Source organism: Rosa chinensis, chromosome 4 (assembly GCF_002994745.2).
Source record: "Rosa chinensis cultivar Old Blush chromosome 4, RchiOBHm-V2, whole genome shotgun sequence".
NCBI lineage: Eukaryota > Viridiplantae > Streptophyta > Magnoliopsida > Rosales > Rosaceae > Rosa > Rosa chinensis.
This window is the reverse complement of record NC_037091.1, coordinates 11,401,683-11,429,244: the sequence shown is the minus strand read 5'-3', so window position 1 is coordinate 11,429,244 and position 27,562 is coordinate 11,401,683. Positions and strand designations below refer to the sequence as shown.

The following is a 27,562-nucleotide window of genomic DNA, read 5'->3' as shown; positions in this document are numbered from 1 at the left end:
TATGTTCAAGCTACGCCACGGTATCAGGTAGAGGCAAATACGTCGCCAAGAAGCCACCTTCCCGGCCTTACTAACATGCCCTCACAATTAGGCTTTCTACACTAGAATAGTGATTTCTACATCCCACATCTAAGAAAATGTAAAGGAGATGACTTCCGTCACATATAAAAGGAATGCCTTCTCCCACAACTAAAACCACTCCATTACACACTTTGTAATCCCCTTGGGTCGCAAGACCCAAACACACATAGTACAATATTCAAGTGGACGTAGTCTCCCGCTAAGGCGGAGACGAACCACTATACTTCTCGTGTATGTCTCTCTCTCTCTTTCTCCAAAGCTAACTAGAGACCCCCGTGGACTCTAACATTAATAATAGGTGGTCTCAATGAGGTTTAAGATTTGTGGCCTTAAATCCTAGCTGTCATGCTACGTAAGTAAATACAAATCTTCTTTCCAATTCCACATAACATATTTTGCCACATCATATTATTGTAATACCAACTCTATCATTTTATACTTCCTTTTAGATATTAGGAGGTGAATCAATGACATTAATGAATTTAATTAGAATACGAAAAAATATCAGCTATTAATTATGTATTAATTTAAGAGATATTCTTTGACCAATATTGTTCTTCATTTAATTAAATTATTTTCTATAATTTTTCTTTCCAAATAGCAGGGTTTTTGTCAATTTACCCTAATTCTAGGGTCATTTATCCCACTTACCCCATTAATTTTTTTAAATTCGCCCTTAGCCATAAAGACTCTAATAAGGTCTTCCCAAATAACAAATTAAGCTTTTTTTTTCCCTCACCTCTTTGTTACATATATATATATATATATATATATAGAGAGAGAGAGAGAGAGAGAGAGAAAGAGAGAGAGAGAGTGTGTGGGAGAGAGAGAAGTCATAGGACTTCGTCAGAGTCTTGTCACCGGCCGCCAGATTTCGGTCACCTGCAACCGGATTCCGACCAACGATCACCAGATTCCCGTCATCGGACTTCTCTAAAAACCTCGCCTGAGGTCCCCAAAATGGTTGTCGGAGATCTCATAGGTCGCCGAAAAGGTTTATTGCCCCCAAATAGACATTTATTGCCCCATAATAAACTAATATTGCCCCAATAGACCTTTATTGGGGGGCAATAAAAATTTATGAAACCTCGCCGGAAGTCTCCAAATAGGTTGTCAGAGATCTCATCTAGGGCCGGAGAGGTTTATTGCCTCCCCCCAATAGACATTTTGATTGCCGGAATGAGACCTAATTTCCCTAAAATTAGACAAATAAAACTTCAATTAAAGAAAAGAATGAGGAGTTTACACCAATTCAAAACATTTATTGCCCCCCAATAGAACAATTTTTTTTTCTTCAGTTTTTTCCTTCTACCCCCATTTTACAAAAAAAAAATGATTTGGGTACCCATGTCAAGAGCTGGACTCATTTCTCGCGGTGCTTTGGAGCTCCGACTCCGAGATCGCCTACCAAGGGTTCGATTCAGGTGAGGTAGCTCCGACGTGGTCGATCTCAGATTAAAAAAAAAAAAAAAAAAGGCGTGCTCAATCTCAAACGCTGTAGCCTATTGGGGATTCAGATTGACAAGGAGGATTTGAAGAAGAAGCTGCTAATGCAGTCCTACATCCGCTTCACCATTCGCAATTAGATAAGGTTGAAGGACCAGACTGTTGGGGAGAGCCTCCTTCCCAGAAGCAGAGACCCTGTTGTCGTTCCCTCCAAAGGCAATGGTGAGGAATCATCGGCGCTGGAGATACGTATGGTTGTGAGGCTGCTTTCGGGGATCCACGCGTAGGGGCTGAAGGTGGAGATTGATAGCACGGCTGATCGAGGTATGCGTTGAGCGTCTGTCGGATCATGCCGGAGTGGAGCAAAAACAGGTTTTTCGACAGTCTGGGTCGTAGTCCGGTGATCTGGAGGCATCGAGTTCTGGTCTAGAGTTTGATTTCCGACCTAAGTCCAGCAACGGTGTATGTAGAGAGAGAGAGAGTGAGAGATATATATATATATATATATATTCTGTCAGACAGAAAGGAGAGAGAGCTTGAGAGAGATTGTTAGTAGATGTTGGATCATAATTCAGATACATATTTGTGCCCTAAAACATGGAAATTACTTGTTTTAATGTTGACTAATCCAATTCTATTATTCCCCTAATCTTGTACTTTTGCTTAACCTTTATGTTTATTTATATATATTTATTATGTGTTCCTTATCATGCCAAGAAATGATGGAGAAGCATGGAAATGCACCAAAAAGTCAACCTCACCACATTTTCATACTCCGGCTAGGAGAAAGTGAGCTAGACAAGAAAGGAGGGGCGGCAGCCTGATCAAAAAACTCCAAATGAGTTGAAACTTTCCAGATTGATTCTAGACATCCTAAGGATAATTTCTTATGAAGAGTTCAAGAGCTCGTTCGGAGTGTAAGTCTTCAAAAGATCGGTCCAATTTTCTAACTAAAAGACAAAAAAATGGCAAAACCGGACCTGTACAGATTCTGGCAGCATTTCCGGCCAAACCAAGGTGAACTAAACTCTAAAATTTTATCAGGATGATTTACACTTATCAAGGAACATTTGGTATGAAGAAGTCGAAGGCCAATTCCGAAGTCTCTGTGGAGATTCAATTGAAGGAAGATTCAGAGGCAGAAAACAAAGTCAAAACATGGCAATTTAGCCTAGAACCTTCTTTGGACGAATTTCTTGTACATTTTTAGAAGGTCTATGATGCTGAAATTATCAAGGAGAGCCCTAGAAGAATTCTACAAGATTATAGCAAGATGAATCCATTATATTATCTTTTGGATAATAGGCATCCCTTGCACACTTTCTCTTCCATGCTTGTCACCTTGACTTTGGTGAGCCAAAACCACTCCAACACTCTTCATTTTCATGTTTCTCATGGACAACAAAGAGAGCAGTTGCTCCTCTCTTTTCCTAAGTCATTTTTTTCTACTCTACACTCTAATAGCTCATCATTACTTCCCTCTTTTTACTGCATCTCTTCCATACTCTTTTCCCTTATTTTTAGGATCTATTATCACTCTCATACTCCACCTCCATGCTTCTTACAATGCTTGAACTGCTCTCTTTTGCTTCCATTCATCATTTTACTCCTCTCTCTTTTCTCTATATAAGCATCCTTTCATCACACTCTTAAGGATCACCCATTCCACCCCATTACATATTCTTTCTCTCTTCATCTCCTTCATAAAACCTCCATATCCACCTCCCAAAATCCAAACTCACAATACTCAATCTCCTCCATCATCACCACCACAACAACTATCTTTCACCACCATAAACTCCATCACCACTACCACTACTCCATCACTACCTCTCAAAGTTAGTCAAATGAGTATCATATCTTCATCACTATTCCATTCATCATCCATCCATTCCATCATCAAGGAGGATTCAAGAAGCATTGAAGGAGGAAAACAAAGGAGGAGCTACCCATTGATTTGTCAAGCTTCAACTAGTTCATTCTTTCCTTAACTCTTTAATTTACCTTGATGTACTTTATAGATTTGATGCCAATTTGTATGACTATAAGTGAGTAGTTACTTTGTTGGGGGTAGGGTTGAAAGCCCTTGCCAAACTTGTATGAATTGATGTTTTAATTTACATTTGATGTTATTTGTGATTTTCATCTTCATATGCTAATTCAAGAAGTGAATGCATTCATTCAAACTTAACTATTTTGAATGTGTTGTGTTTGTCATCTCATGAAAAAATATTTAGGGAGTAGTTACCCTTGAGCATTGATAGCATGATAACATCCTCTATGTGCATGTGAAGTTTGTGAGTTAAAATCACCTAGATCTAGGATTGATTTGCTTGCATAATTATCTAAACTCAAAGCTTTATGCATCTAGGAACAATGAATTGAGACTTAACCGGTAATAGAATTTGTTCTTAGGTAGTTAATTGTAGACTTATCCGGTTGGAATTGATACCATTAAAGGAGTTTAAGCCTTTGTAGTCTTATCCGGATGCAAAGAGGGTAATTGCAAAATTAGAATAGCATCACTTGTATTTGAACTTCAATACTTGCAAGGGAGGTTAGTGGTAGAAAATCAACTCCCTAACTTCATCGATTATATTACTAGTTTAGCTTAGAGTAGTTTAGTTTACATTTAAAGGTTTATTTTCATTTGATTCACCACTCTATCCAACACACAATCTCACTACCATCAATGCACATACTCACCATGAGCCTAGATTTTCTTATGAATTTAGGTTTGTGATTGTACATTTGCATATTCTAGCTCTCCTTAGGTTAACACCCTAGCTAGTGAAAGAAATCCAATCCTCATGGGTTCGACAACCTTTCTTAAATCCCTATACTATTACTTGTACCTCCTTATACTTGAGGGTGGCTATTTGGCTAACAGTGACATCAATGTAAAATGATAATTAAACTGAACCTAAAAGTGTAATTTTAGTATTTTACACATAATGGGGTGAATAAGAACATTAATCTCTTAATGGGGTAAGTGGGAACCTTTTTTCTTCTTTTGAAATAAACTTCCAAAATTTTATTGATCAATTATGATTAGGAGTGAGCAAACGGGGGTGGGGTTTCCGATTACCCATGCGGGTTCCCCATTTTGTTTTTTTGTTTTTTTTTTTTTCAACCTGGGAATTTTTATAATTTTTCTTATTCCTCATGAGGATCCGACAGTTGGATCTTCGTATAATTGTGAAAAGACGATTCAAAAGAAGATCCGTGAGGATTCGACCGTTGGATCGTCGTATAATTTTGTGAGGATGATTCTTAAGGCGATCTGGGACGATCCAACTATTGGATCTTCACATAATTTTGAAAGGATGACCTTAAGGGCGATCCGTGAGGATCCGACCGTTGGATCTTCGTATAATTGTGAAAAGATGATTCATAAGGTGATCCGACAGTTGGATCGTCATATAATTTTGTGAGGATAATTCTAAGGGCGATCTGGGACGATTCAACCGTTGGATCTTCATATAATTTTGAAAGGATGAACCTAAGGGCGATTCGTGAGGATTTGACTGTTGGATCATCGTATAAATCGCTAAAGATTATCCTCTAGGTGATCCGGGAGGATCTGACCGTTGGATCTTCGTATAATTTTGAGAGGATGAACCTTAGGGCGATCCGTGAGGATCTACCGTTGGATCATCGTATAAATCGGTAAAGATGATCCTCAAGGTGATCTGTGAGGATCCTACCGTTGGATTGTCGTATAATTGTGATTTGTGAATTATTTTTTGTCAAAAAAAGAAAGGAAATTTTTTTTAAAAGATAGAAAATAAAAAAAGTTCATATAGAGAAAATGGCAAATGCGGGGGCGGGGGCGGGGGTAGGGAACCTGTTCCCTGTGGGGGCGGGGCAAGGAATCCCCCATTTGAAAATATCCCCAGATGGGGAACGGGGGCGCGGGGGCGCGGGGGCGGGGGAATCCCCCGTTTGCTCATTCTTAATTATGATGATTACAATCATACATGATGGCATCCAAGATTAAATCTGGAGCATGAACTAACCACTCAAAATTACCTTCATTTTCAAAGGCATGACTAGCTAGCCTATGAACAACACAATTTGCAGAACGAGAAGCATGAACAAAGGAGATGGACCGAAAACCTCTTGTACCAGCCTTGATATCCTCAATAATAGCACTATAAGCAGACATATCAGGCACCTATGATGTTATAGCTTGAATGGCAACTAACCAATCACTTTCAATAATCACTTCCTCAATCATCATAACTTGACACATATCCATACCAGCTCGTACAGCTAACAACTCAACTTGTAAAGTTGTTGTAACATAACTAACCTTATGCACTATAGCAGCAATAAAGTCACCTTGATCATTCCGGATAACACCACCGACTGCAACATACCCTACTGATGGTAAAAAAGCACTATCAGTATTCAACTTGAGAACGCCTTCCATTTTTTTTACTACTTTCATGTATCTTTCTCTTGTGGAAATTAAAAACCCTAGGAGAGATCTCTCTCTCACTCTAGCAAACCTCAGGCCCATGACGGCTAGTACTTTCCTCTTCCTCATTGACAAACCCTAGCGCCGTCCTATGGTCCAGCTTCCATGGAGGCCTTTGCCGCCTTAACATCCTCTTTTGCTCCAGGCTGTTAATCGACCCTTTCCTTGTTTCAGGGAAAGGTGGATTGCATGCTGTTTGGATTGGCTCAGCTTCCTGCAGGGATGGTTTCTTGGTTGGACAAGGAGACCCAAGATCCGATTCGAGCGGCGCCTTCCTTCTTATAGGGATTGGAAGGTTTTTGATGGAGGTACAGGAATGGCAGCAGAGTTTTGGCAGAAGGGAGTCGGAGCCCTGCTTTGGTGGAAGATTATGATGTTGTGGTTGTTGTGGGTGCTGATCGACGGCGGCGACGAGATTGGTTAAGCACTGAGTCTGGATGCCGTGTTCTTGGCGGTCCAGATCAGTGGGATGGGGTACTCACGAGATCTATGGAAGATCTGGGTCCAGGAATTAACGATCTGCCTGCTGGTTTTGCTGGATTTTGGTGGTGTTCTGCCATCGGGAGATTAGTCTCCGACCATATTCAAGGGCAAGGAGGAGGGGATCGAGCTTGGGTAAATTTGGGACTTGGTTCGAATGTGGTGTCATCAAACCATATCTTGTGACCTGCTGGATCTTACATTTGTGGGAGGCTTTTTGCAATCTACTAGTATTTTCGTACACCAATTGAGGTCTCTAGGCGAACTTACTTGTTGTTCAGTTTCTTTGAGTCATGTATTTTTCACTAGGTTGCGGTTTTCTCTTGTTTGTCGCTTGTCTAATTGTGCACATTTGTTTACAATGAGGGTCACCTGTCATTTGTTTGGCGGCTTATGCCATCTAGAACTGTTGGTATGAGACAACATGTGATGTACGTGCCTTCTGGCCAGGGATAAGTAATGAAGTTATCTATTTCTCAAAAAAAAAAAACTTGAGAACACCTTCCCTTGGTGCTTTCCAAAACTGATGAACACGGGCTTTCTTCTACTCAATTTTGTGCTTTAAGTCAAGGACCCTTAATATATTGAATTAGGTGTCAAGAAATAGGCATTAAAATTTCTTCCCAAATATTGATTAATTTCACCTAAAAAATTGAATTAATAAATTGAATTTAAAAAATACGTATGTCCAAATTAAGAGATAAGAAAATATTCCATGTTAGTAGCAGCCATTAATTATCATCTACAATCTAAATATAAGGGAAAAAGACAAACAAACAAAAATAACTCAAATCTAACGTTTAAAACCTAGATACAAAAAGAGAAGAAAAAAAATGAACAAAAGAATATATATAATCATATGAATATGTAATTTTCAAAATTTGCAGGAACACAACAAATTTCGAACTCATATACATGTGTTATGCAAATCTATTAGTCGAATGTATTTGGAAATCTATTGATTGAATTACATGAATTTTTTTCTATTTTTGATTGAAGAAAAAAAAAATTGTTGTTCAAATCTAGGGCGGTTCTAGTTGGACCTCCAAATTTGCTATTTGGACCTCCCATACTTAGTACACCTCTAATTTACTTTTTAGAATACTTGAAAAGCTAAGTAGACCTCCTTATTTTTACAACAATCAGTTACTCTACTTTTTATCTCTATCTTCAACCACGAGAAGAAGAATGAATCAAAATCACATGATATTACTCTTATGAGTACGTCTCTCCTCCACCAAAATTAATCAAAGGGTTGGTTCTCGATCTTGATATGTTGCTGGAATCCCTTTGAATTTGCTAAAAGAAGGATTTCAAGGGTTTTGGGTTGGAAGATCGAGTAATAACTATATCATAATATTCAATGAATTTAGTTTAAGGAAATTCCAAATCAGATTGTTTTGAATTTTATTTTTATATTAAATGATGGGCCATGTATAGAAATTATTATTTTTACTTAATTTATGGCGATTACATTTTGAAAGGACAAGATAATCTTTTTCTCAAGAATTACATGACATGATTTGACATATATGTGATGTGTGTAGGTGAGATGGCATGACACTTAAGATTGAAGCCACAAATCTTAGGCCTCATTGAGGCCAACAATCATTTTCCTTAACAAGAATTAGCTACCTAATTATATTCTAGAGGTTCGTTTTTGTTTTTAAACGTTTATATGAAGAACTAACCGCTATCAGTACCACAAGTGCCGATAGAAAATTTGACAACAGAAAGACTTTGAAAAAGAAGAACTGATAAAGGTAATGACTCTTGTATATTTGCTTGATGAGTTCATGTACGGTCAGAAGCTATATATACAACAATTGACGAAGACCTAGCTACTACTAGACAATAGATCACATGGGCTATCTGAAGGAGTTGTCTAATGTTCAATTAAAATGTGTGGTTTGGGTGAAGTCTGGAGCTGAGATATAACAACAAAAAACTGGTTTCTGGTACCATGGATTCAGGCACGAGTTGTCTCCTCTTGAGGGGAAGAATTCTAGATAGTTCCTTTGAGTAAGAATTGGCTAGGTGCATCGATCCTGATTACTATGCTACTGTGGTGATTATCTTCTTGTGAGAGTAGTGTTATTACCGGTCTGGTTCAATTTCAAAATTTATCGTCTGTTGGGTTTGATTTCAGTTCGTATACAGTGTATACTAGTCATGACATGCATATCCTACCAGCTTCCATTGAAAACGGTGTTTATGACTTTATGTTTTGATCATGGTCCTTTGGTCACCTTCCTTCGTTGTGAGAACATTGTTAGGCTCCGCCACCCCCCTCCTCTCTCTCACATAACGGAGAAAATTTCAGAAGCTAGACCTGTTGGAAGTTTGCTAAACCAGTAAAAAGTACGTTATTTATCATAATCTCCATTTTTACTTCTCTCTCTATTTCGTTTCCTATAGCTCTTATTCACATGATGTAGGAGCCCTATCAGTGGCGGATTATTTATGTGTTGTGTCAAGATATTAAATGTCTCAAATAAAGCATAAAAAGTACGTACAACAGCAGGATATTCCAAGTTCTCTAAGTCTACTGTCTACATATTTAAATATCTTTAACTCTCAAGTTCCAAGCATAAATAAAGCAAACTTCACAATTAAATTCAATACAAATAACAAATTCTATCCACGCGAGGTTAGTAACATTGAGCAAGCTCCTGGTTGAGTGGTTATGTTTCCTTTACTTACAGCATTCTCATTAGTTATCATCATCTTTAGGAAAAATTCTTAGATATCTGGGTGTTTGACATACTCTCATTTTGGTGAATATTTTGGACTACTAATATGCATGTCAAATGATCCAAATCATTAATAATTAATTATGAAATCTTTTTCTCTAAAAAAGTAATTAAGGAATCTTTTATTATTAATCAACTACATCATTAATATTTTCCGTAACCAATTATAATTGAGGTCTATCAGTGGAAAAATGTACACACATCAGTAAGATTAACAGCATTTAGATTCACAAAATAACCCCAAAGGCACCTGCTCAAATATACTTTTACATGGACTTTAGGTACACTCGTGTTCATGTAAATAAAGCCATTTTGGAATACTATATCTAATACAGACTTTTAAATGGAAAGTTTCATATTCAGTACTTGCGAATTCAAGTAACTAGGAATAACAAAAGGTCATCACCCCTGCCTTTTTGCTCTATAGAAAGAGAGTTGAGAAACAAGCAGAGAGTGGCTACGGCCTTACAACAAGGAAATGAAAAGTTCTTAGGAGGAACTTGAGTCAAAACATTTTTGACACATTGCGAATCCTTTACCTCTGAATACATAGCCCAATTGCCCACCACATATAGCACATTCACTCCCAATCCTCAAAGTGAAACCCAGCTGTTCATGGACAATCAAGAAAACAAAACAGTATAGTATTGTTCAGCAACTGGAGAAGGTAAAACAATATCCAAAAGATTAAGAAACACAAACAACCAAACATGGGCTCAAGAAACTACACAGACAAATAAACTTAGAGAACTTACACTTACAGAGCAAGTTTAGGCTTTAGAGCTAGGGAGGCCCTCTTGAACAGCAGGGGAACAATAGCCTGGGTTGAGTTTTGAGGACTTATGGGGTGGCATCCCAGAAACAACAATAATCAGATAGATTCAAGAATACACTCTCAAACAAACATGAGCGCAAGAAAATAGGTAGATAAAGGAACCAACACAACTTACAGCAACAGAGGAAGTTATGATTCTAGGCCTAGGGAGACCCTCTTGAACAACAGGCTGGCAATTCCCTGGGTTGAGTTTTGTGGACTTATGGGGTGGCCTCACAGAACAAGCAGAACTACTACTTCCTTTATGAAACAGCTTATTGAAGTTCTCATTGTCTCTTACACTGCATATCATGTAGTAGTTGATACGCCCAAAATAGACGCTCAACTTAACCCTGCAAGATGTAGTCGTAGCAATATAGAGTAAGTAGGGATCGTTCAAGACCGGGATTGAGGGTAACTTTATAATTCACACAAAATAAAACTAAACTAAACTAACTAAAGCACAAAACAAATAACAAAACTAAGAAAATGAAAAACGTCAAAGAGGGAAAAAGATGGCAAGACAAGATGGGGATGGAAGGGTGCATTGCAATCCTAAGTTGAAACAGATTTGGGGTTTTTGGTTTTTTTAACGAAAATAAAAGATAAAACAAAAGGAAAACGAATTTGATTTTAGGTTTTGAGAAAATAAGATGGAGAACATGTTAGAGACTCGGAAATCCACCACCAATTACTTTCGAACAATGTTAAGTTAACTTAGATTCAATTACTGAGGTGCGAATAGAAACCAACCAAGAAACAAGTCGGAGCAGATCATGTCCCTTATTAATGTTTCCCTAATTACTTAGTCTACGTGAACGCACAATAGCTAAGCCTATCAAACATGCAATCAAGGTATAGAACGCTATCCTATCAACAACACATATAGTGTCAACACATTTGAAGCATTAAGATCTCATGGAAACGATTGATTATAGAGTTGCAGTCTAGTGTGGAACGCCTACCTAGCATGCTCTTCTAGTTGTTTAAAACATCAACTTTTGTTCAAAGCCTTGCATACTTGTGGATTAGAAAACAAGACGATTAGGTGAATTATTTTCTAAACCTAGCTCCAATTACATGCATAAATCCTATGTTGGCCACCATAAAACAAACACATGTAAAAGTTTTCAATCAATCAGAGATAAACAACCAATCAACACTAAAGATCATGAAACTAAATTTAAACAAACATATGTTCTACATAATTGGTGCTTCAAACCTCGCCCCTAACAAAAGGTAACTAGCCACACATCGTTTTAAAAACCAAAATACAACAAATAGAGAAAAAGAAGAAAAAGATGATGGCGGATGAATGAGAAAGAGAGATAGAAGAGAAGGTGAAAGGCGTGGTCCTCTTCAACGTGTGCAGAAGCTCAATATATATAGGAGAAGTTCAGCCCTAGTTTCCTTATTCAACAATGCTTTTAAAACCTTCCATTGTTGCTTGAGGATTCCTTCAATTGGTGCACAATTAAATGATTTTCAAGCCTTGGTAATCTTGTTGTAATCTTGTAGAATTATTCTAGGACTCTCCTTCATATTTGCAGCAGCAATAACCTTCCAAAAATTCCCTGGAAATCCGTCCAAAGAAGAATCTCGGCCAAAATGCCCTGTTTTGACTAGGATTCAATTTCTGTCTCTGAAGCTTCCTTCTTGGACAAGGAACGACTCTGTCTTGACAAGTTTCTGGATGGTTCTTGACTCCCACGTGCTCTATGACATCTTATCTTCTAGATTGATCAACAACCTTCTGGAATAACTCCAAGAAAATCGCCGGAAAAGATCTCCCAAAAAGCTTCGTGAAAAGCTGACAGTTTCTGCCTTATCGGGAAGCCTACTTTGCGCTTGGTTTCCTACTGCCTCGTTGATGCTTCTGACCAGTTCTTTATGTTGAAGGATATCGACATAATGTGTGCCTCTACAAACTAGGGTTTAGAGTTGGAATAGGAATGTGTTCTAGGTATTCAATTGTAATCAGATTCTATTACTTTTTTGGGTACCTTGTAACTCCCTATTTAAAGGGCTCCTATTATCAATGATAACACACAATTCTATTCTCCTACAACACGTTATCAGCAAGAGTTCTAACCCTAGCCCAAAAGAGAAAAAAAAAACCTAAAAACACTCTCTCCCAAAGATCTGCCGTAAACTCTCCTTGCCCACAAAACCCTAGCTGCAGCCCAGCCTCCTGCCACACAGCTGCAACCTGCGCACCATCCCGCACAAGTCCCCGCACCAGCTCCAGCCTCCTGCCGCAAGCCTGCAGTCCACTGCCGCAGCAGCCCTCCAACCTACCTGCTGCCCAGCACCGTAGCCTTGTCCCTGCAGCCTCCTGCCGAACCAGCTACAGCCTCCTGCCGAACTAGCTGCAACCGAACCTGCTGCCCCCTGCAAACTCCGCACCAGCCCGCACACCTGCGCTACTGCCCTGCTGCTTGCCGAAGCTGCTGCAAGCCCGCCCGCGCCCTGCCTGCCTGCCTGTGCCCTGCAACCCACTGCAGCCCACGCTGCCATCCATCGCTGCAGACCAAAAGAAGACGACGCAGAAGAAGAACGAACGAAAGAAAGAAAGAAGAAGAAGACCGAAGAAAAAAAAAAAGAAAAAAGGAAAAGGGGACCCGGCTGGGCCAGGAAAAAAAAAAAAAAAAAAAAAAAAGGAGAAGGGCTGGGCCCGAAAAAAAAAAAAGTAAAAAAAGAAGAAGAAGAAAAAGGAGGAAGAAAAAAAAAGGAAGGGAGAAGGGCAGCCAACCAACTGCCAATTTCCGACCAGATTCCAGCAATCCTATTTTAGCTATACGCCTGCATCAACACGCGCGTGTATAAAGAATCGTGAAGCAAAGCTTTAAATTATCAAGTAAGTTTTTACGATTAAAGTTCCTGCTTTCTTGTATTTAAATTCCTTTTATTTTCTGCAAATATTGGAATATATGTTGCCAAATGAGTTTGATATTTAACAAAGCGGAATTGTGGGGATTCACGCTTAACGAACTAAGAGTGTTCGTATGAACTAAGAGTGTTCGTAATTAAACGAACTAAGAGTGTTCGTGTGAACTAAGAGCGTTCACAATGCTTGGACTAAGAGCGTCCGTAAGCATCAAATTGTGACCATATTAAAACATCATTGTTTGGTCTAATCCAAAAGAGATTCTTGGAAACTGATTTCTTGGTAGCATAGCTAGGAAATCTTATTGTTTTAGTTTTCGTGGAAGTTTAACTCCGAAACTAATATATCTTCTCTTCTTATTTTCAGGATGTTGAATGAACCTAGACTCGACTTTCCCATGCTTGACTCAACAGGCTCGGATTACCACAGTTGCGTAACCGATGTTGAGAACCATCTCACTTCAAAGGGAATATTACCCATAATCCAGGCACCTAACCCGGATCTTGTGTTCGTGCAAACACCTACAAAGCATGCTCAAGCAGTTATCTTGATGCGACGCCATATGGACAAGGAACTCAGATTGGAGTATATGTCGATCAAGAATGCAAGAGAGCTATGGGTAGCGCTAGAAGAGCGCTTTGGCAATGTCCAAGATTCCCTCCTCCCTGACTTGAAGGTTCAACGGAACAACTTGCGCTTTGCTGATTTCAAGTCTGTTGCTGAATATAATTCAGAAGCTCTTCGCATACAGTCCATGTTGAGGTTTTGTGGACAACCTGTCACAGAGCAAGAGCTAATTGAGAAAACTCTCTCCACATTCCCTGTTTCAGCCATTGTGGTATCAAAGCAATACCGTACTGAAGTCAATGCTGGACGGATCACGAGGTTTCATCAGCTTATCAATGTTATATCTGTAGCTGAGAAACATGATAACATCCTCGTGAGGAATTATAATTCAAGGCCCATTGGAACTAAGAGTGTTCATGAGGCGAATTATAATGCACCCAAAGGAGGGCGCAAGGAGCGGTACCCTAAGAATAGGGGACATGAGGGACGTATGGGCCCATATAACCGCCCTAACCAGGAAGGAAACCGCAAGTTTGGTGCGGATACACGTGGTGGTAATGCCACACGTGGGAGAGGGGGTTGTGGTATCCCTAGCCGTAATGGTGGCTCAATGGGTCGTGGTGGTGGCACCAACCCTACTAGGGAACGCCCGCAACGTGCACAACGTGCACCTCAATTAAAGGGAGGCAACCACAATAATGAGTGTCACGATGTGGATCAATTGAGCATTGGTTCAAGCAATGCAAGGCAAGCGAGGAACTAGCTGCAAGATACAGGGCATATAGGGACCTGAGAGAGCAAGAAGTGTACCATGCAGAAGAAAAAGAAGATGGTGGAGATGTCAATCTCACCATAGAGGACTTCAAAGCTGAAGATGAAGTGCACATGGATGCAATAGACTTTGATTAGATTAGTCCTTTTTATTTTTCCAAGAACTTTTGTAATGGCAATTTGCCTTAGTCAATAAATGACAATTGTATTAACTCTTTCTTATGTGGCGGACCCAATAAAATGTGATGTCTAGGAAAGTCATTGAGATTATTGGTACTTAAGAGAGCCTTGCTCCACCAACATCTCTCTCTACTTTCCTAGTTATATTTGATTGGAGTTACCAAACGGATAGAGTGACTACAATGTGTCTTACTTTGATTTTATTTTGGATTAGATTTTGGAAACTTTGATGTAATCGTTGGCTATTAATAAAGTGTCAATTCTTTCACTTAATGTCTTGGAAATACCTTAATTCAAACTTTATTACATAAGAGCCAATGGTTTTCATGTGGAAACACATTATGAGAATGGACAGAGTTCCTTTGCATCACCTCTAATGACTACGGACATAAACGAGTATTAGAGAAACTTATGTGTCGCTCTAGTGGGTTGTATGCAACCACTATTTGAGTTATTGAATCCAACTATGTCATGAGAGACGACTTATGGGATTTTGGCACATATAGGCTTTGACATGATGATCCGTGTATTAAAGACTTTACACGGACATCCATTTTCAGAACGAAGAAAAGTAAGAACCAAGAATTGGTTCGAGGAGCTGCACATGAGCCTCATGGCGCCATGATTGTGCAAAGACAGGCCATACATGGCCAGCGCCATCTACCCCCTGCGGCCAATACATGGCATTGACGCCATAAACTCCTCTCTCTACTTCTCAAGTCTATTGTGACATTGTGGCTTAACCAAAACCTTCATTGGTTGATTATAAAGCCCATGTTTCGTTCTGTAAAGCCTGTTATTTAGGATTGAGACCATCCTATGCAAAGGAGATTGAGGAAATAATTCCATTCTTACAAAGAATCTAAGGGAATTCTATGGATTTGATCAACCAACTTGCGGACCATATAGATGTTTTATGGTGTTGGTTGATACACAAACACGCTGGTCACGTGTTGTGCCATTATCCACTCATAATGCTGCTTATACTACACTCCTAGCACATAACATATGGCTACGGGCTCACTACCCATATCATCCCATTCAGTCAATTTGACTTGATAATGCTAGAGAGTTTACATCAACAATTTTCGATGACTATTGCATATCATTGGGTATTGATATCAAGTATCATATTCCCATGTACACACCCAATTGGTCTCGCGGAAAAGCCACCATTAAACGACTACGATGGTAGCCCGGACATTGGTAATACGCACCAATATTTCCGCTTGGGTTATGCAATATCACATGCAGCTATGCTAATTCGTCTACGACTCATAGCAGCCACTCAACTTTTATTTGCGTTACAGCTAGTGACTGGGTTCGAGTCTAATATCTCGTATTTATGCATATTTGAGTGTGCGGTTCATGTGCCAATTGCGCCGCCACAGCGCATCAACATGAGTCATTGCAACGAAAGCATATATATATTTGTTGGACATGAGTCTCCAACTATAAGTCCGCTATGTAGAACCCTTTCCAGGCGATCTCTATTTCGCTAGATTTGCAAATTGTCGCTTTGATGAGACAGTCTTCCCGTCGTTAGAGGGAGATTAGAACGTCAATGTTCAACAGGAACGACAGGAATTGTCGTGGTCTGTTCCCACTATGTCTCATCTTGATCCCCTAAAAGTGACGAGATCACATATACCTGCTGCAAACATGCCTGCATGGATTGATGTCTACACAAGAGGACATGGTGCCACCCAGAGAAGATGGGTACTGCACCACTACCATGGATGGTGGTATGGTGACGCCACAAAGGTGGCATAATGGCGTCATAGGCCATGGGTTCCACTAGAGAGAGTAGGAGACCCATAGGTTCGATGGATTCTCGCCCTAAGAAGAGAGCGAGTTTGGCACAACTTGATCCATTGATCATTGATACTCAAAATCCGTCTCATGAGAATATTTTGGATTGTGGTTATGTCCAAGAGACATCGTTGGGGGATGCCTCAATGTTAGAACCAATTCCTGAGAATATAGAGATCTCTACGAACTACACTAGTGTACATGAGAACGTGGAATTATTGAGACCAATGACATCGAACCTTACTCCGTTGAAGAATGCCAACGTAGAGAAAATTGGCCTAAATGGAAAGATGCGATCCAGGTTGAATTGGATTTACTAACGAAGAGGAATGATTTCGGGCCTGAGATGCCAACACCTCCTAACATAAAACCTATTGACATTAATAGGTCTTCGTTAGATAGCGTGATGAGAAAAAGAGATGGTAATCTCGCCTTATGGCGCAAGGTTTCTCACAACGCCCTGGAATCGACTTCGAGAAGACATATTCTCTCGTAATGGATGTCATTGCACTCCACTACGTTGTCAGTTTGGTAGTTTCCAAATAACTGAACATGCAGCTTACTAATGTGGTCACTACGTACCTCTATGGGGATCTAGATACGGAATATAATGAAGTTTCTTGTGGACTTTATTTACCCAAGTCAAGTGGCTCTAGACCACGGAGCGTATTTGCAACGAGGTTGAAATGCTCACTAAAATGACTACTTGATTGGGAAGGGATATGATGAACTATGCCCACGCGTTTCCATGACAAGTTCCGGATTTGCAATTGTCACGGTTTATGTTGATAAACATAATTGGAACCCTTGAGAGTTAAGGGAAACCGCTGAACACCTTAAATCCCAGTTTGAGAGGAATGACCTTGGGAGAACACGGTTTTGTCTAAATTCAGAACTTGTATACCGTGTCAAGAGACATTTTTGATAAAGTCAAAGATGCACCATGGTCGTTCGTAGTCTTGGCCCTAAAAGGGATCCGTTTCGTCCCAGGGATGATGACGAAGACGTGTTAATAGCAGAAGTGCTTACTTATGTACAATAGGCGCATTATTGTACTTAGCACAATACAAGACCGGACACCTCAATTATTATGAACTTGTTGGCTAGATATAGCCCCGCGCCAACACAACTCCGTTAGATTGGTATAAAGACAATCTTTCGATATTTGAGAGGTATGATTGATATGGGCTTGTTCTATCCCTACAGAGAAAAGAGATGACGGAAGTGTGGGATCGGACCCCACAAGGCAAAATGCCACCTTCCGTGCTCCTCCTCTCCTCTATTAAAATGACAACATGCACTTCTAAATACTGAAGTGAACCAAATCCGATCAGAGGAAAATGTAGCGGACTTATTTACTAAGTCATTACCAAAATCCACCTTTGAGAAACATGTGAAGAGCATCGGATTGAGAAAATTATCCGAACTCCTATGATTGTAGCAATCAGGGGGAGATATTGACATCAGGGGGAGGCATGATGTCTACATGTTCGATCTCGAAGAGTGAAGGACGTGTTGTGCTCTTTTTGTCCTTCGACCAGGGTTATTTTTGTCCCACAGGGTTTTTGTTACCTGGCAAGGTTTTTAACGAGGCAACAATCAAAGCGTCATCACCAAGTTTGAGCGGCACAAGGGGGAGTGTTGAAGGATATCGACATAATGTGTGCCTCTACAAACTAGGGTTTAGAGTTGGAATAGGAATGTGTTCTAGGTATTCAATTGTAATCAGATTCTATTACTTTTTTGGGTACCTTGTAACTCCCTATTTAAAGGGTTCCTATTATCAATGATAACACACAATTCTATTCTCCTACAACACTTTAGCTTTAGTTGAAATATAACATCATGTATTCAAGGATCGCTGACCCTTTCAGCAAAGGTGCATCTGGAAGGGTGCAAGAATTTCTCCTCAAAACCGTTCCCAGAAAGCTTATTCTGAAACTGCAGTTTTCTGCTTTGCACAACTTTTTCCGTGTACTTCCCTTGTAATTTCTGGCCAAATGGTTGATCAAACTTGGTCCTCTGCATCATTACTTCACGATCCATGGCTTAGTTTCTCCCTTTAAGCTCCTATTTCTCTTGAATCACTTCACGAATAACCTAAAAAGAAAATAAAGTTAAAACTGACTTTTTAAAGAAAATAGCCAAGAAAAATGTAAAGGATTGCATATTATATTTGTAGCATTTTATGCTCCTATCAAATTCCCCCACACTTAGCTTTTGCTAGTCCCTTAGCAAAATCAAAACAAAGAAAATAAAACAAAGACTCAAAAGACTCAAAACAAACTATGCATTCAATATTGTTGTCTCAGAAATCTCTTACTTTTATAGCATCAAGATTAGCACGCAACCAAGAATCAATCATGAGTAATTCGAGAGTTAATTAAAACATATATTCCACAAATAAACATGTAAGACATGGATGTGACAATGGTGATGGGTGGAGCTTAGCATGTATCCAACAAGTATGATTCAAACCTCACAGGATTCACCACTCTTTCTTCTCTCAGATCAAGGCTAATGCTTAAAAGCTTTTTCACTCAAATATATGTGATAGATGATAATATTTTCGACAAACAAAAATCTCACATATATAAAGAAAGAAAGGCTATGTCGAAATATATGTAATAATTTTTTTCTTTTTCGATCTCATGAAGGATACCAACTACTTGCCGGACGGACCGAACCATATACTCAACTCTTGTAACCAATCTCCACAGATCAAAGGCTGCCCATCTTAAGGATCAAAGAGGTCTTACTTCAAGGTTGTAATGGGGCCAAGGTTTAGGAGTTTAAAGAAACGAAAGGGTAAGGAAAAATCACAAAGTATTCTAAAAACCTAGTGGAGCTTTCATTGAAGCAGTGAGACATCTTCTTTTAGTCACCAAGGCATCTTGCAACGTTGAACTTCTTGTGTGTCTTTATTAAGGGCCGGATGTTATTGTGTTGGACCCTTACTTCATTCTAACATTCCTTCGAACACTTTTGAAATAGGACAAAGACCAAATTCATCGTACTTAGGCCTTCACTTCAAAACAAACTCCTTATCCACAATGGGGGGACTAAAATCCATATACTTGCACTTTTTTTTTTCATTGCCGTATATACTTTTTTTTTTCTTTTTCGGCATACTATTTTTCTTCTTTCTCATGGACAAGTCTTTTCCCCACACTTATTCTTTCTCATCATCTCCTTTGTAGTGCCTTCAAAATCTTATCTATCTCATGAATTAGCTCCACTAAATCCTTAGAACAAGGGTAGGGATATAACTATACTAAGGTTTAAGGGATAAGAATATTGAGGGTGATGAAAGAAAAAGGTTTAAATGTAGGCTCAAAGGGGTTAAACTAGGGGAGTCCCACGACAGGCACAAATATGGACACAGGCTATTTTTGGTTTTGGTGGAAGTTCCTAGGTGCCTTTATCCTTTCCAGAATCAGGGACATATATTGATAAAAGTTTCAACCAGTACAAGAGCAAGTTCTAGTAATCTCTAAAGTCCGTCAAACTTAATCTGTGGCAAGCAGTCAATCAAAGAGAAAGATGAAGAGATCACTAAGCATTGCCAAGAAAGTAAGAATATATTTTTCAATAAACACTCACAAAGAATAGCAAATAGGCTCAAATTCTCACAAGGGTTATTATGAATCAAAACTCATCATCAACATGCTCATAATTCTGTACGAAGGTCAACAAAAACCACATCTACTACACATTCATATGTTTTATATATATCGTAATTAACTAAAGAATTCTTTTAACCTCATCTCAATATTGTGATCCTCTTTTATCCATAATTTCAGAGATTAAGTTCATCCTAAACAGTTGAAAGCAACCTAAGACTCGAAAAACAAAACAAAAATCGAATTTTTTTTTATTTTTTTTTTAAGAAACACAAATTCCCTTCCCCCACACTTGAATCATACATTGCCCTCAATGTATGGAAAATTAAATCAAACAATGCACAATAGAAGCGTAAAGAGAGGAAATCAAAAGATTAAAAGGAAGAAAAGTGAAAAAGTGTATAGAAAATCTCCCCCTTGTAGACCTCCCATGCTCACGACCTTTGGAGATGACAACAAAGACCCCAACCTCAAGACCCTAAGGCCTTGACTTCCTAACGTAAGCTCCAGGCTAAATTGACTTCAAGGAAGAAGTAAGTGAGGGCGAGAAGAAAGAAATCATCTTGGTGTGTCTTTGGAAACCACAAGTTTTGTCTCGGCAGCCCATGTTCCAAATCCCATAACTTTTCGATGAAGCGTCAGATGATTGAGAGACCACTTGAACGTGAAAGTTGACGTTTCTAGCTTTCTGTGCATATTGGAACACCTCCTAACTCCAAGTGGGTTGAAAGTTATAGCCCTGTGAAATAAGAGAAAGAGCAGGAAAACGAACAGAAAATCTGACAGAGTGACCTTTACCCATTCAAACCTGTATACAGGGAGCATCCCTGGTCCAATGGAAGCGATTTTTGGGCCTGATCGTAGTACACATATAGATATTTGATTACATGTAAAGAACTCCTCATTTGAACCACGGAAATATGCCCAGTTTTTCCTTTTCTGTGACACAACTGCACAGTTTTCTGTTTTCCTGAACTGACCTTGCTGCATTCAAACTGAAACTGGGAATGCATATGAACTCCGAATCCAGTTCTGTAAAAACCTACAGAAACTAGACTCAAATATCTTTCCATGGATGTATGGTACATCTTCTGGTTCCATCTGAGCGAAAAAAGGCAGTCGTCTAAAGTAGACTGACTGTATGGTCAGCACTCTGTTTTTACAAGAGGGACACTTTTCACACTTCTCTACAACCTTATGACCTGCACACAAACTAAAAACATAAAAAGAAACTAAATAGAAAATTAAGAAAGAAAGAAGACATCCTTTGGGTTGCCTCCCAAGAAGCGCTTGGTTTAAAGTCTTTCAGCCTGACATAGCAGCTCTTCATCTAGAGTAATCAGGAGGTTTAGGCCACGGTTCGATCAAATGCTTAAGCCTCTTCAAAGATGTTTCATGATCCCTTGATAGCAACTTGGGTAACTTGGGAGCAACGGAAAGATAGGATTTGATGCTTCTCTTTTTCTTTCTCTTCTTCCATTGTCTCCTTCTTTTCTTAACTTTAACAATCACGGCAAGAATTATCTCCTTATCTGATTTGAGATATTCACTTATGACCATCTCCACATGATCAACAAACTCAACCGTTTCTTGGATGGGGAGAACCTATGTAGAAGTTGAATGAGGCGTTGTAGGATCAGATGGTCTTCCATGTGCTAACAATAAAGGCCCAAATGTAGGAGCTTTGATGGACTCCTCTTTTAAGCAATCCTCCATTGTGTAACATCTTGGATCTTGATGAGGTAGCATGATTGGTTTAGGCACTTGGGACACATTTGCATGAAGCTCATCCTTACTTCCTTCATGATAGGATTCATCATCATCAAACGGATCTTCCATTTCCCACTTTTCAATCTTGGTTATGTAGCGTAGTTCATAGTCCTCACAAGTCTCAACATTGAGTTGCTCTTTATATGACTCCTCCAAATCCATTACTTCATCCTCATCAAATGTTGAATCATGGACTGCATCATGAGGTTGACACAAAGCCGTAGTTGTTGGGAGCTCCCCTAAAGTTGCCATCGGTTTAGAAGGGTGTTCCTGAGATATTAAGTTCTCCAAACGCTTTAGTTTTTCTGCCAAATCATCATCAAGAGCTTGCTTTTCCTGAATCCAAGCTTGAAAAGAAGCATCTGAAGCTTGTTGTCCCTGAATCAAAGCTTCAGTAGCAGCATTTAGTTCCTTAATAATCTCATCATCATTATTAGACATACCTGAGTTTTGAGGAGGTGGGGCTTGTGGCCAATAGTCATGGTATGAATATGGAGAATCTTCGAACTCATTGAAAGATCCTTGTTGCACGTTTGGATCGTTATTCCACGAAGAGTAAGGAGGATTATCCCATGCTGAATTGTATCGAGGTGAATAATAATTATTCCAATGCCCTTGGTTGTCATGAAATCCTCCAAGCATGGTATTTTGATCATAGTATCCTTGATATTGGAATCTTGGACATGTCTCCATTGAATGACCAACCATGGACCATATGGAACACACCTCGTAAGATTGATGCCACATTGAAAAACAAAACAAAAATTGAAGTTAGTAATATATACAAAAAAAAAAATTAAAATAAAACCAAACAATGTGAAAAATAAGTATTTTTCAATCCCCGGCAACGGCGCCAAAAATTGATACGCCCAAAATAGACGCTCAACTTAACCCTGCAAGATGTAGTCGTAGCAATATAGAGTAAGTAGGGATCGTTCAAGCCGGGGATTGAGGGTAACTTTATAATTCACACAAAATAAAACTAAACTAAACTAACTAAAGCACAAAACAAATAACAAAACTAAGAAAAAGAAAAACGTCAAAGAGGGAAAAAGATGGCAGGACAAGATGGGGATAGAAGGGTGCGTTGCAATTCTAAGTTGAAACAGATTTGGGGTTTTTGGTTTTTTTAACGAAAATAAAAGAGAAAACAAAAGGAAAACAAATTTGATTTTAGGTTTTGAGAAAATAAGATGGAGAACATGTTAGAGACTCGGAAATCCACCACCAATTACTTTCGAACAATGTTAAGTTAACTTAGATTCAATTACTGAGGTGTGAATAGAAACCAACCAAGAAACAAGTCGGAGCAGATCATGTCCCTTATTAATGTTTCCCTAATTAGTTAGTCTACGTGAACGCACAATAGCTAAGCCTATCAAACATGCAATCAAGGTATAGAACGCTATCCTATCAACAACACATATAGTGTCAACACATTTGAAGCATTAAGATCTCATGGAAACGATTGATTATAGAGTTGCAGTCTAGTGTGGAACGCCTACCTAGCATGCTCTTCTAGTTGTTTAAAACATCAACTTTTGTTCAAAGCCTTGCATACTTGTGGATTAGAAAACAAGACGATTAGTTGAATTATTTTCTAAACCTAGCTCCAATTACATGCATAAATCCTATGTTGGCCACCATAAAGCAAACACATGTAAAAGTTTTCAATCAATCAGAGATAAACAACCAATCAACACCAAAGATCATGAAACTAAATTTAACAAACATATGTTCTACATAATTGGGGCTTCAAACCTCGCCCCTAACAAAAGGTAACTAGCCACACATCGTTTTAAAAACCAAAATACAACAAATAGAGAAAAAGAAGAAAAAGATGATGGCGGATGAATGAGAAAGAGAGATAGAAGAGAAGGTGAAAGGCGTGGTCCTCTTCAACGTGTGCAAAAGCTCAATATATATAGGAGAAGTTCAGCCCTAGTTTCCTTCTTCAACAATGCTTTTAAAACCTTCCCTTGTTGCTTGAGGATTCCTTCAATTGGTGCACAATTAAATGATTTTCAAGCCTTGGTAATCTTGTTGTAATCTTGTAGAATTATTCTAGGACTCTCCTTCATATTTACAGCAGCAATAACCTTCCAAAAATTCCCTGGAAATCCGTCCAAAGAAGAATCTCGGCCAAAATGCCCTGTTTTGACTAGGATTCAATTTCTGTCTCTGAAGCTTCCTTCTTGGACAAGGGACGACTCTGTCTTGACAAGTTTCTGGATGGTTCTTGACTCCCACGTGCTCTATGACATCTTATCTTCTAGATTGATCAACAACCTTCTGGAATAACTCCAAGAAAATCGCCGGAAAAGATCTCCCAAAAATCTTCGTGAAAAGCTGACAGTTTCTGCCTTATCGGGAAGCCTACTTTGCGCTTGGTTTCCTACTGCCTCGTTGATGCTTCTGAGCAGTTCTTTAGCTTTAGTTGAAGTATAACATCATGTCTTCAAGGATCGCTGACCCTTTCAGCAAAGGTGCATCTGGAAGGGTGCAAGAATTTCTCCTCAAGACCGTTCCCAGAAAGCTGATTCTGAAACTGCAGTTTTCTGCTTTGCAGCAACTGTTTTGCACAACTTTTTCCGTGTACTTCTCTTGTAATTTCTGGCCAAATGGTTGATCAAACTTGGTCCTCTGCATCATTACTTCACGATCCATGGCTTAGTTTCTCCCTTTAAGCACCTATTTCTCTTGAATCACTTCACGAATAACCTAAAAAGAAAACAAAGTTAAAACTGACTTTTTAAAGAAAATAGCCAAGAAAAATGTAAAGGATTGCATATTATATTTGTAGCATTTTATGCTCCTATCAGTAGTAAGCAAGCTGATAAAAACAAAATTTAAAGTACAAAACTCAGGTTCATTTGTTAGCTGGTAAAAAGTAAGCTGATATCATATATAACCAAAGAAAATATGTTACTACTTAATCTTCATGGCAAAAAGAAAACTCATCTATAATGTAAACAATGAAAACTGAACAAACCCAACATTAACAAAAGTTCTGGTTTAAGCGTAGGCTAATCCCTTACATCCCCACCCTTGATCATTGCATTAGCAAGTGACAGGCAACTTTTCTGAATAACTAAATATTTTATTTGTACTAGCAAACCATAAGGATCATACTTGTTCAGTCCTTTTCTAAGATCATGTGAAGGAGCCTGCTAACACTTGTTTTGTTGAAAAAGTGTTAACAATTGACAGTGTATTTTATTTTTTGTTCAAGGATTGTTTTCAACAGCACCAATTTGTTAATTAATTCAACAATAAATAAAACATAAAGGCTCTGTAATCCTTTAAAGTCCAGCAAGGAGCAGAAACAGATATACTATACTAACAAGATAACTGCTACCTCTTACTTTCTAATGTAAACATAGACAATTTAGCAAGCTACTTATTCACCAAAAAAAGCAAGCTACTTATTCAACAGTGTATAAGTTCCAAAAAAAACTGTTGCTAAACTTATTCATGTATATTTGTAATCTATGATAGAGTACCTTTCCACCTCCTCTCCTTTTGAAATATAGTAGAGTGAAACAAAGGATGGACTATAAGACGTAGCGACAAATCCTAACCCAATCGGACCAATACTAGTTTCCTTGAAACTCTTTGTTTCTGGATTATAACAAACCACAGCAGAAGCATCATACGACATTAAGATTTCACCGTTACTCAAGAACATAATTGGTTCATAGTCTGCACGTGTCAAACTTCTTGTGGGGCTCAAGTTTTCAATAACAAGAAACTTTGTCCAAGACTCTTGGACACCATAATCCTTCATAACCCACATATCAAATTTGCTACTGTCATCTTCAAAGGCACATAAGAGGAGACAACGTCCCAGCACTCCCAAGGTTACCCGCTCTTTAAGTTTCCTTTTCAGTGCAAAGTGGCTAGGTGGGGGTATTGTTTGAAACTTTTCTGTTTCAAAGTTGAAGGAATGCATAAACTCATAACCCGACCAATACTGGGTAGCCCAATGAAGAGCTCCATGTAGAAAAGCATTAAACGGAAACCACACAATGCCAAAAGGAGCCTGTCCAATGTCTCTCCAAACTCCAGTACCAATGGTGTATATCTGAGCCTGATTCGCCTGGCAAGTCTTTAACACTTTGTACTCAATGGTAGCAGCACTAAAACCAAGTCCATTAAAAGCGAGGTAGTCTATACCATTTTTAAGAGGTGGTGTGGTGATGAACTCACCCAAAATTGGATTACACACATACAAGATATCATTTCTTTTCGGTCCAGACAAGCAAAGTAAACCATTGCAGGAGTTTAACAAACCATTTTTCGTTATGAAACCCTCTTTGTCACCAATAAGCGGTATGCTAACTTTGGGACGAAAACTCATCTTCTCTAGCTGCAAATCAGGAGCAGCACATTCTACTATCTGGGTGAACTCTAGTATCCTCCCTTTCCATCTGATGGGATGAGGAAATGTCTGGATGAAGATGCCAATTGGGGATCTTGAATGGAGGAGACGATTAAAATGAGGGTGGGAAATCACAAAAAGCCATGATTTGCAAACGCACCTGCAGTTGATGAGAGTGTTGGGAGTGAGCCTGGAGAGAATTTCCATGACTAAAGCCGTTGGAAGTTGCCGGATTCGGCAAGGACCTGTGGGCTGCCATTGTTCTCCTTTTGCTCTGATGCTTCTGATCACTGTTTGTCTTTTCCTTGGATTCATGGTGTTTCCGGAGAAAGAAACCTTCTTTCGGGAAAGTAGGTAGCTAGTGATTTAGTGGAATACAAGAAGTGGAACTCTGGCTAGAGCAGAGAGCATCGATTTGGGTTTAGTGGGTTTTAGATCTTTGAAGAATGTATAGTAAGAAACTGTCATGATTTGTTGCTTATTCCAATTCTCTCTTCTTTTCTTTTCTTCTTTTGAAATGGTGTTTTGGAGGGAAACCTTGGCGCCAAAATCTCGTTTGAGTGTGATAAATGACTTATTTTTTGGGTTTCTTTTTTTTCTCTTTTTATTTTTTATGTCGATTGGGAAAATGGTTTGTATAGATCAAACAAAATTTCCTGCCAGCTTTTCTTTGCTGGTAAACTGAACTTCACCTAGCATTACTTTTTTCAATTCTATTTAGTTTTAAAAAAAAAAAAAATAGAATATTCAGTCTTTTTCATACAAATTTTTGTTCGGTTTTAATTTTAAATTTGATTCTTACTAAAAACTAGTGGTGTATTATGTTTTAGCTACGGGAAAACCTATTTGCTTTGCTTTATTGGTTTACAATGTTAGACTGTATGAGCAAATCCAAATCCATGATCAATTCACAAATACATAAACACACTGTATATTAATCAAGACCACATGAACCAAAATACAAAGTTTATATACTGACCTTCTTCAGTATTAGGAGCCATTGCTGTAGCACTAATGAACTTGACAACAAACGCAGATTGATCTTCTCCTCAGCTCTGGATTCAAGCTCCTTTCTATGGGGCAGGACTTAATGCTTTGTGACAGAGAGAGCAGGGACCAACACTTCTATATATATCGGCTATATTCCTAAGAATCCTCCCATAAAGATGTTTCTTAGAAACCAAGTCACCAACAATTAGAAAACCTAATGCAACACTAAATCGGATTACTATGTAAACCGACTAATGGATTCCTAACCAATGAGTTGATATAATTATCTCAATAGGTTTCTAGGTATTGTACTTAGCTTAATTACAACTCCTATTAATGAATCAAGTTATAATCCAATTTGCATTCTGCATAATAGATGATGATAGGTCCATTTAGTTCTTACATTCTCCCACTTGGACCATCATTGTCTATTCACAAACTGAACTAAAACAATTTCCAGAAATAGCTTAAGTGTGCACTGAGATGTAAGTGTACTGTAAATCCATTCAACTCTGTCAAAATGC

At 38.8% G+C, this 27,562-nt stretch overlaps 1 protein-coding gene across 1 annotated transcript; it reads right to left on the bottom strand.

The window, feature by feature from the left end:
* Nucleotides 1-10,013: 10,013 nt before the first annotated feature.
* LOC112198804 (F-box protein At3g07870) lies at nucleotides 10,014-26,255 on the bottom strand. Its single transcript, XM_024339909.1, has 3 exons — nucleotides 25,171-26,255; nucleotides 10,194-10,359; nucleotides 10,014-10,082 (listed from the first exon to the last, which is right to left on the bottom strand). Exons 1-3 carry the CDS (start codon nucleotides 26,253-26,255, stop codon nucleotides 10,014-10,016), a joined length of 1,320 nt encoding a protein of 439 aa, XP_024195677.1.
* Between the last annotated feature and the right edge of the window lie 1,307 nt (nucleotides 26,256-27,562).

Coding starts and splice junctions, on each gene's coding strand:
- LOC112198804 (XM_024339909.1), bottom strand. CDS start 26,255: ATGGAAATTCTCTCCAGGCTCACTCCCAACACTCTCATCAACTGCAGG. Junction 10,360..25,170: donor AAAGGAGAGGAGGTGGAAAG/GTACTCTATCAT, acceptor CATGATATGCAG/TGTAAGAGACAATGAGAACT. Junction 10,083..10,193: donor TCATAACTTCCTCTGTTGCT/GTAAGTTGTGTT, acceptor CCACCCCATAAG/TCCTCAAAACTCAACCCAGG.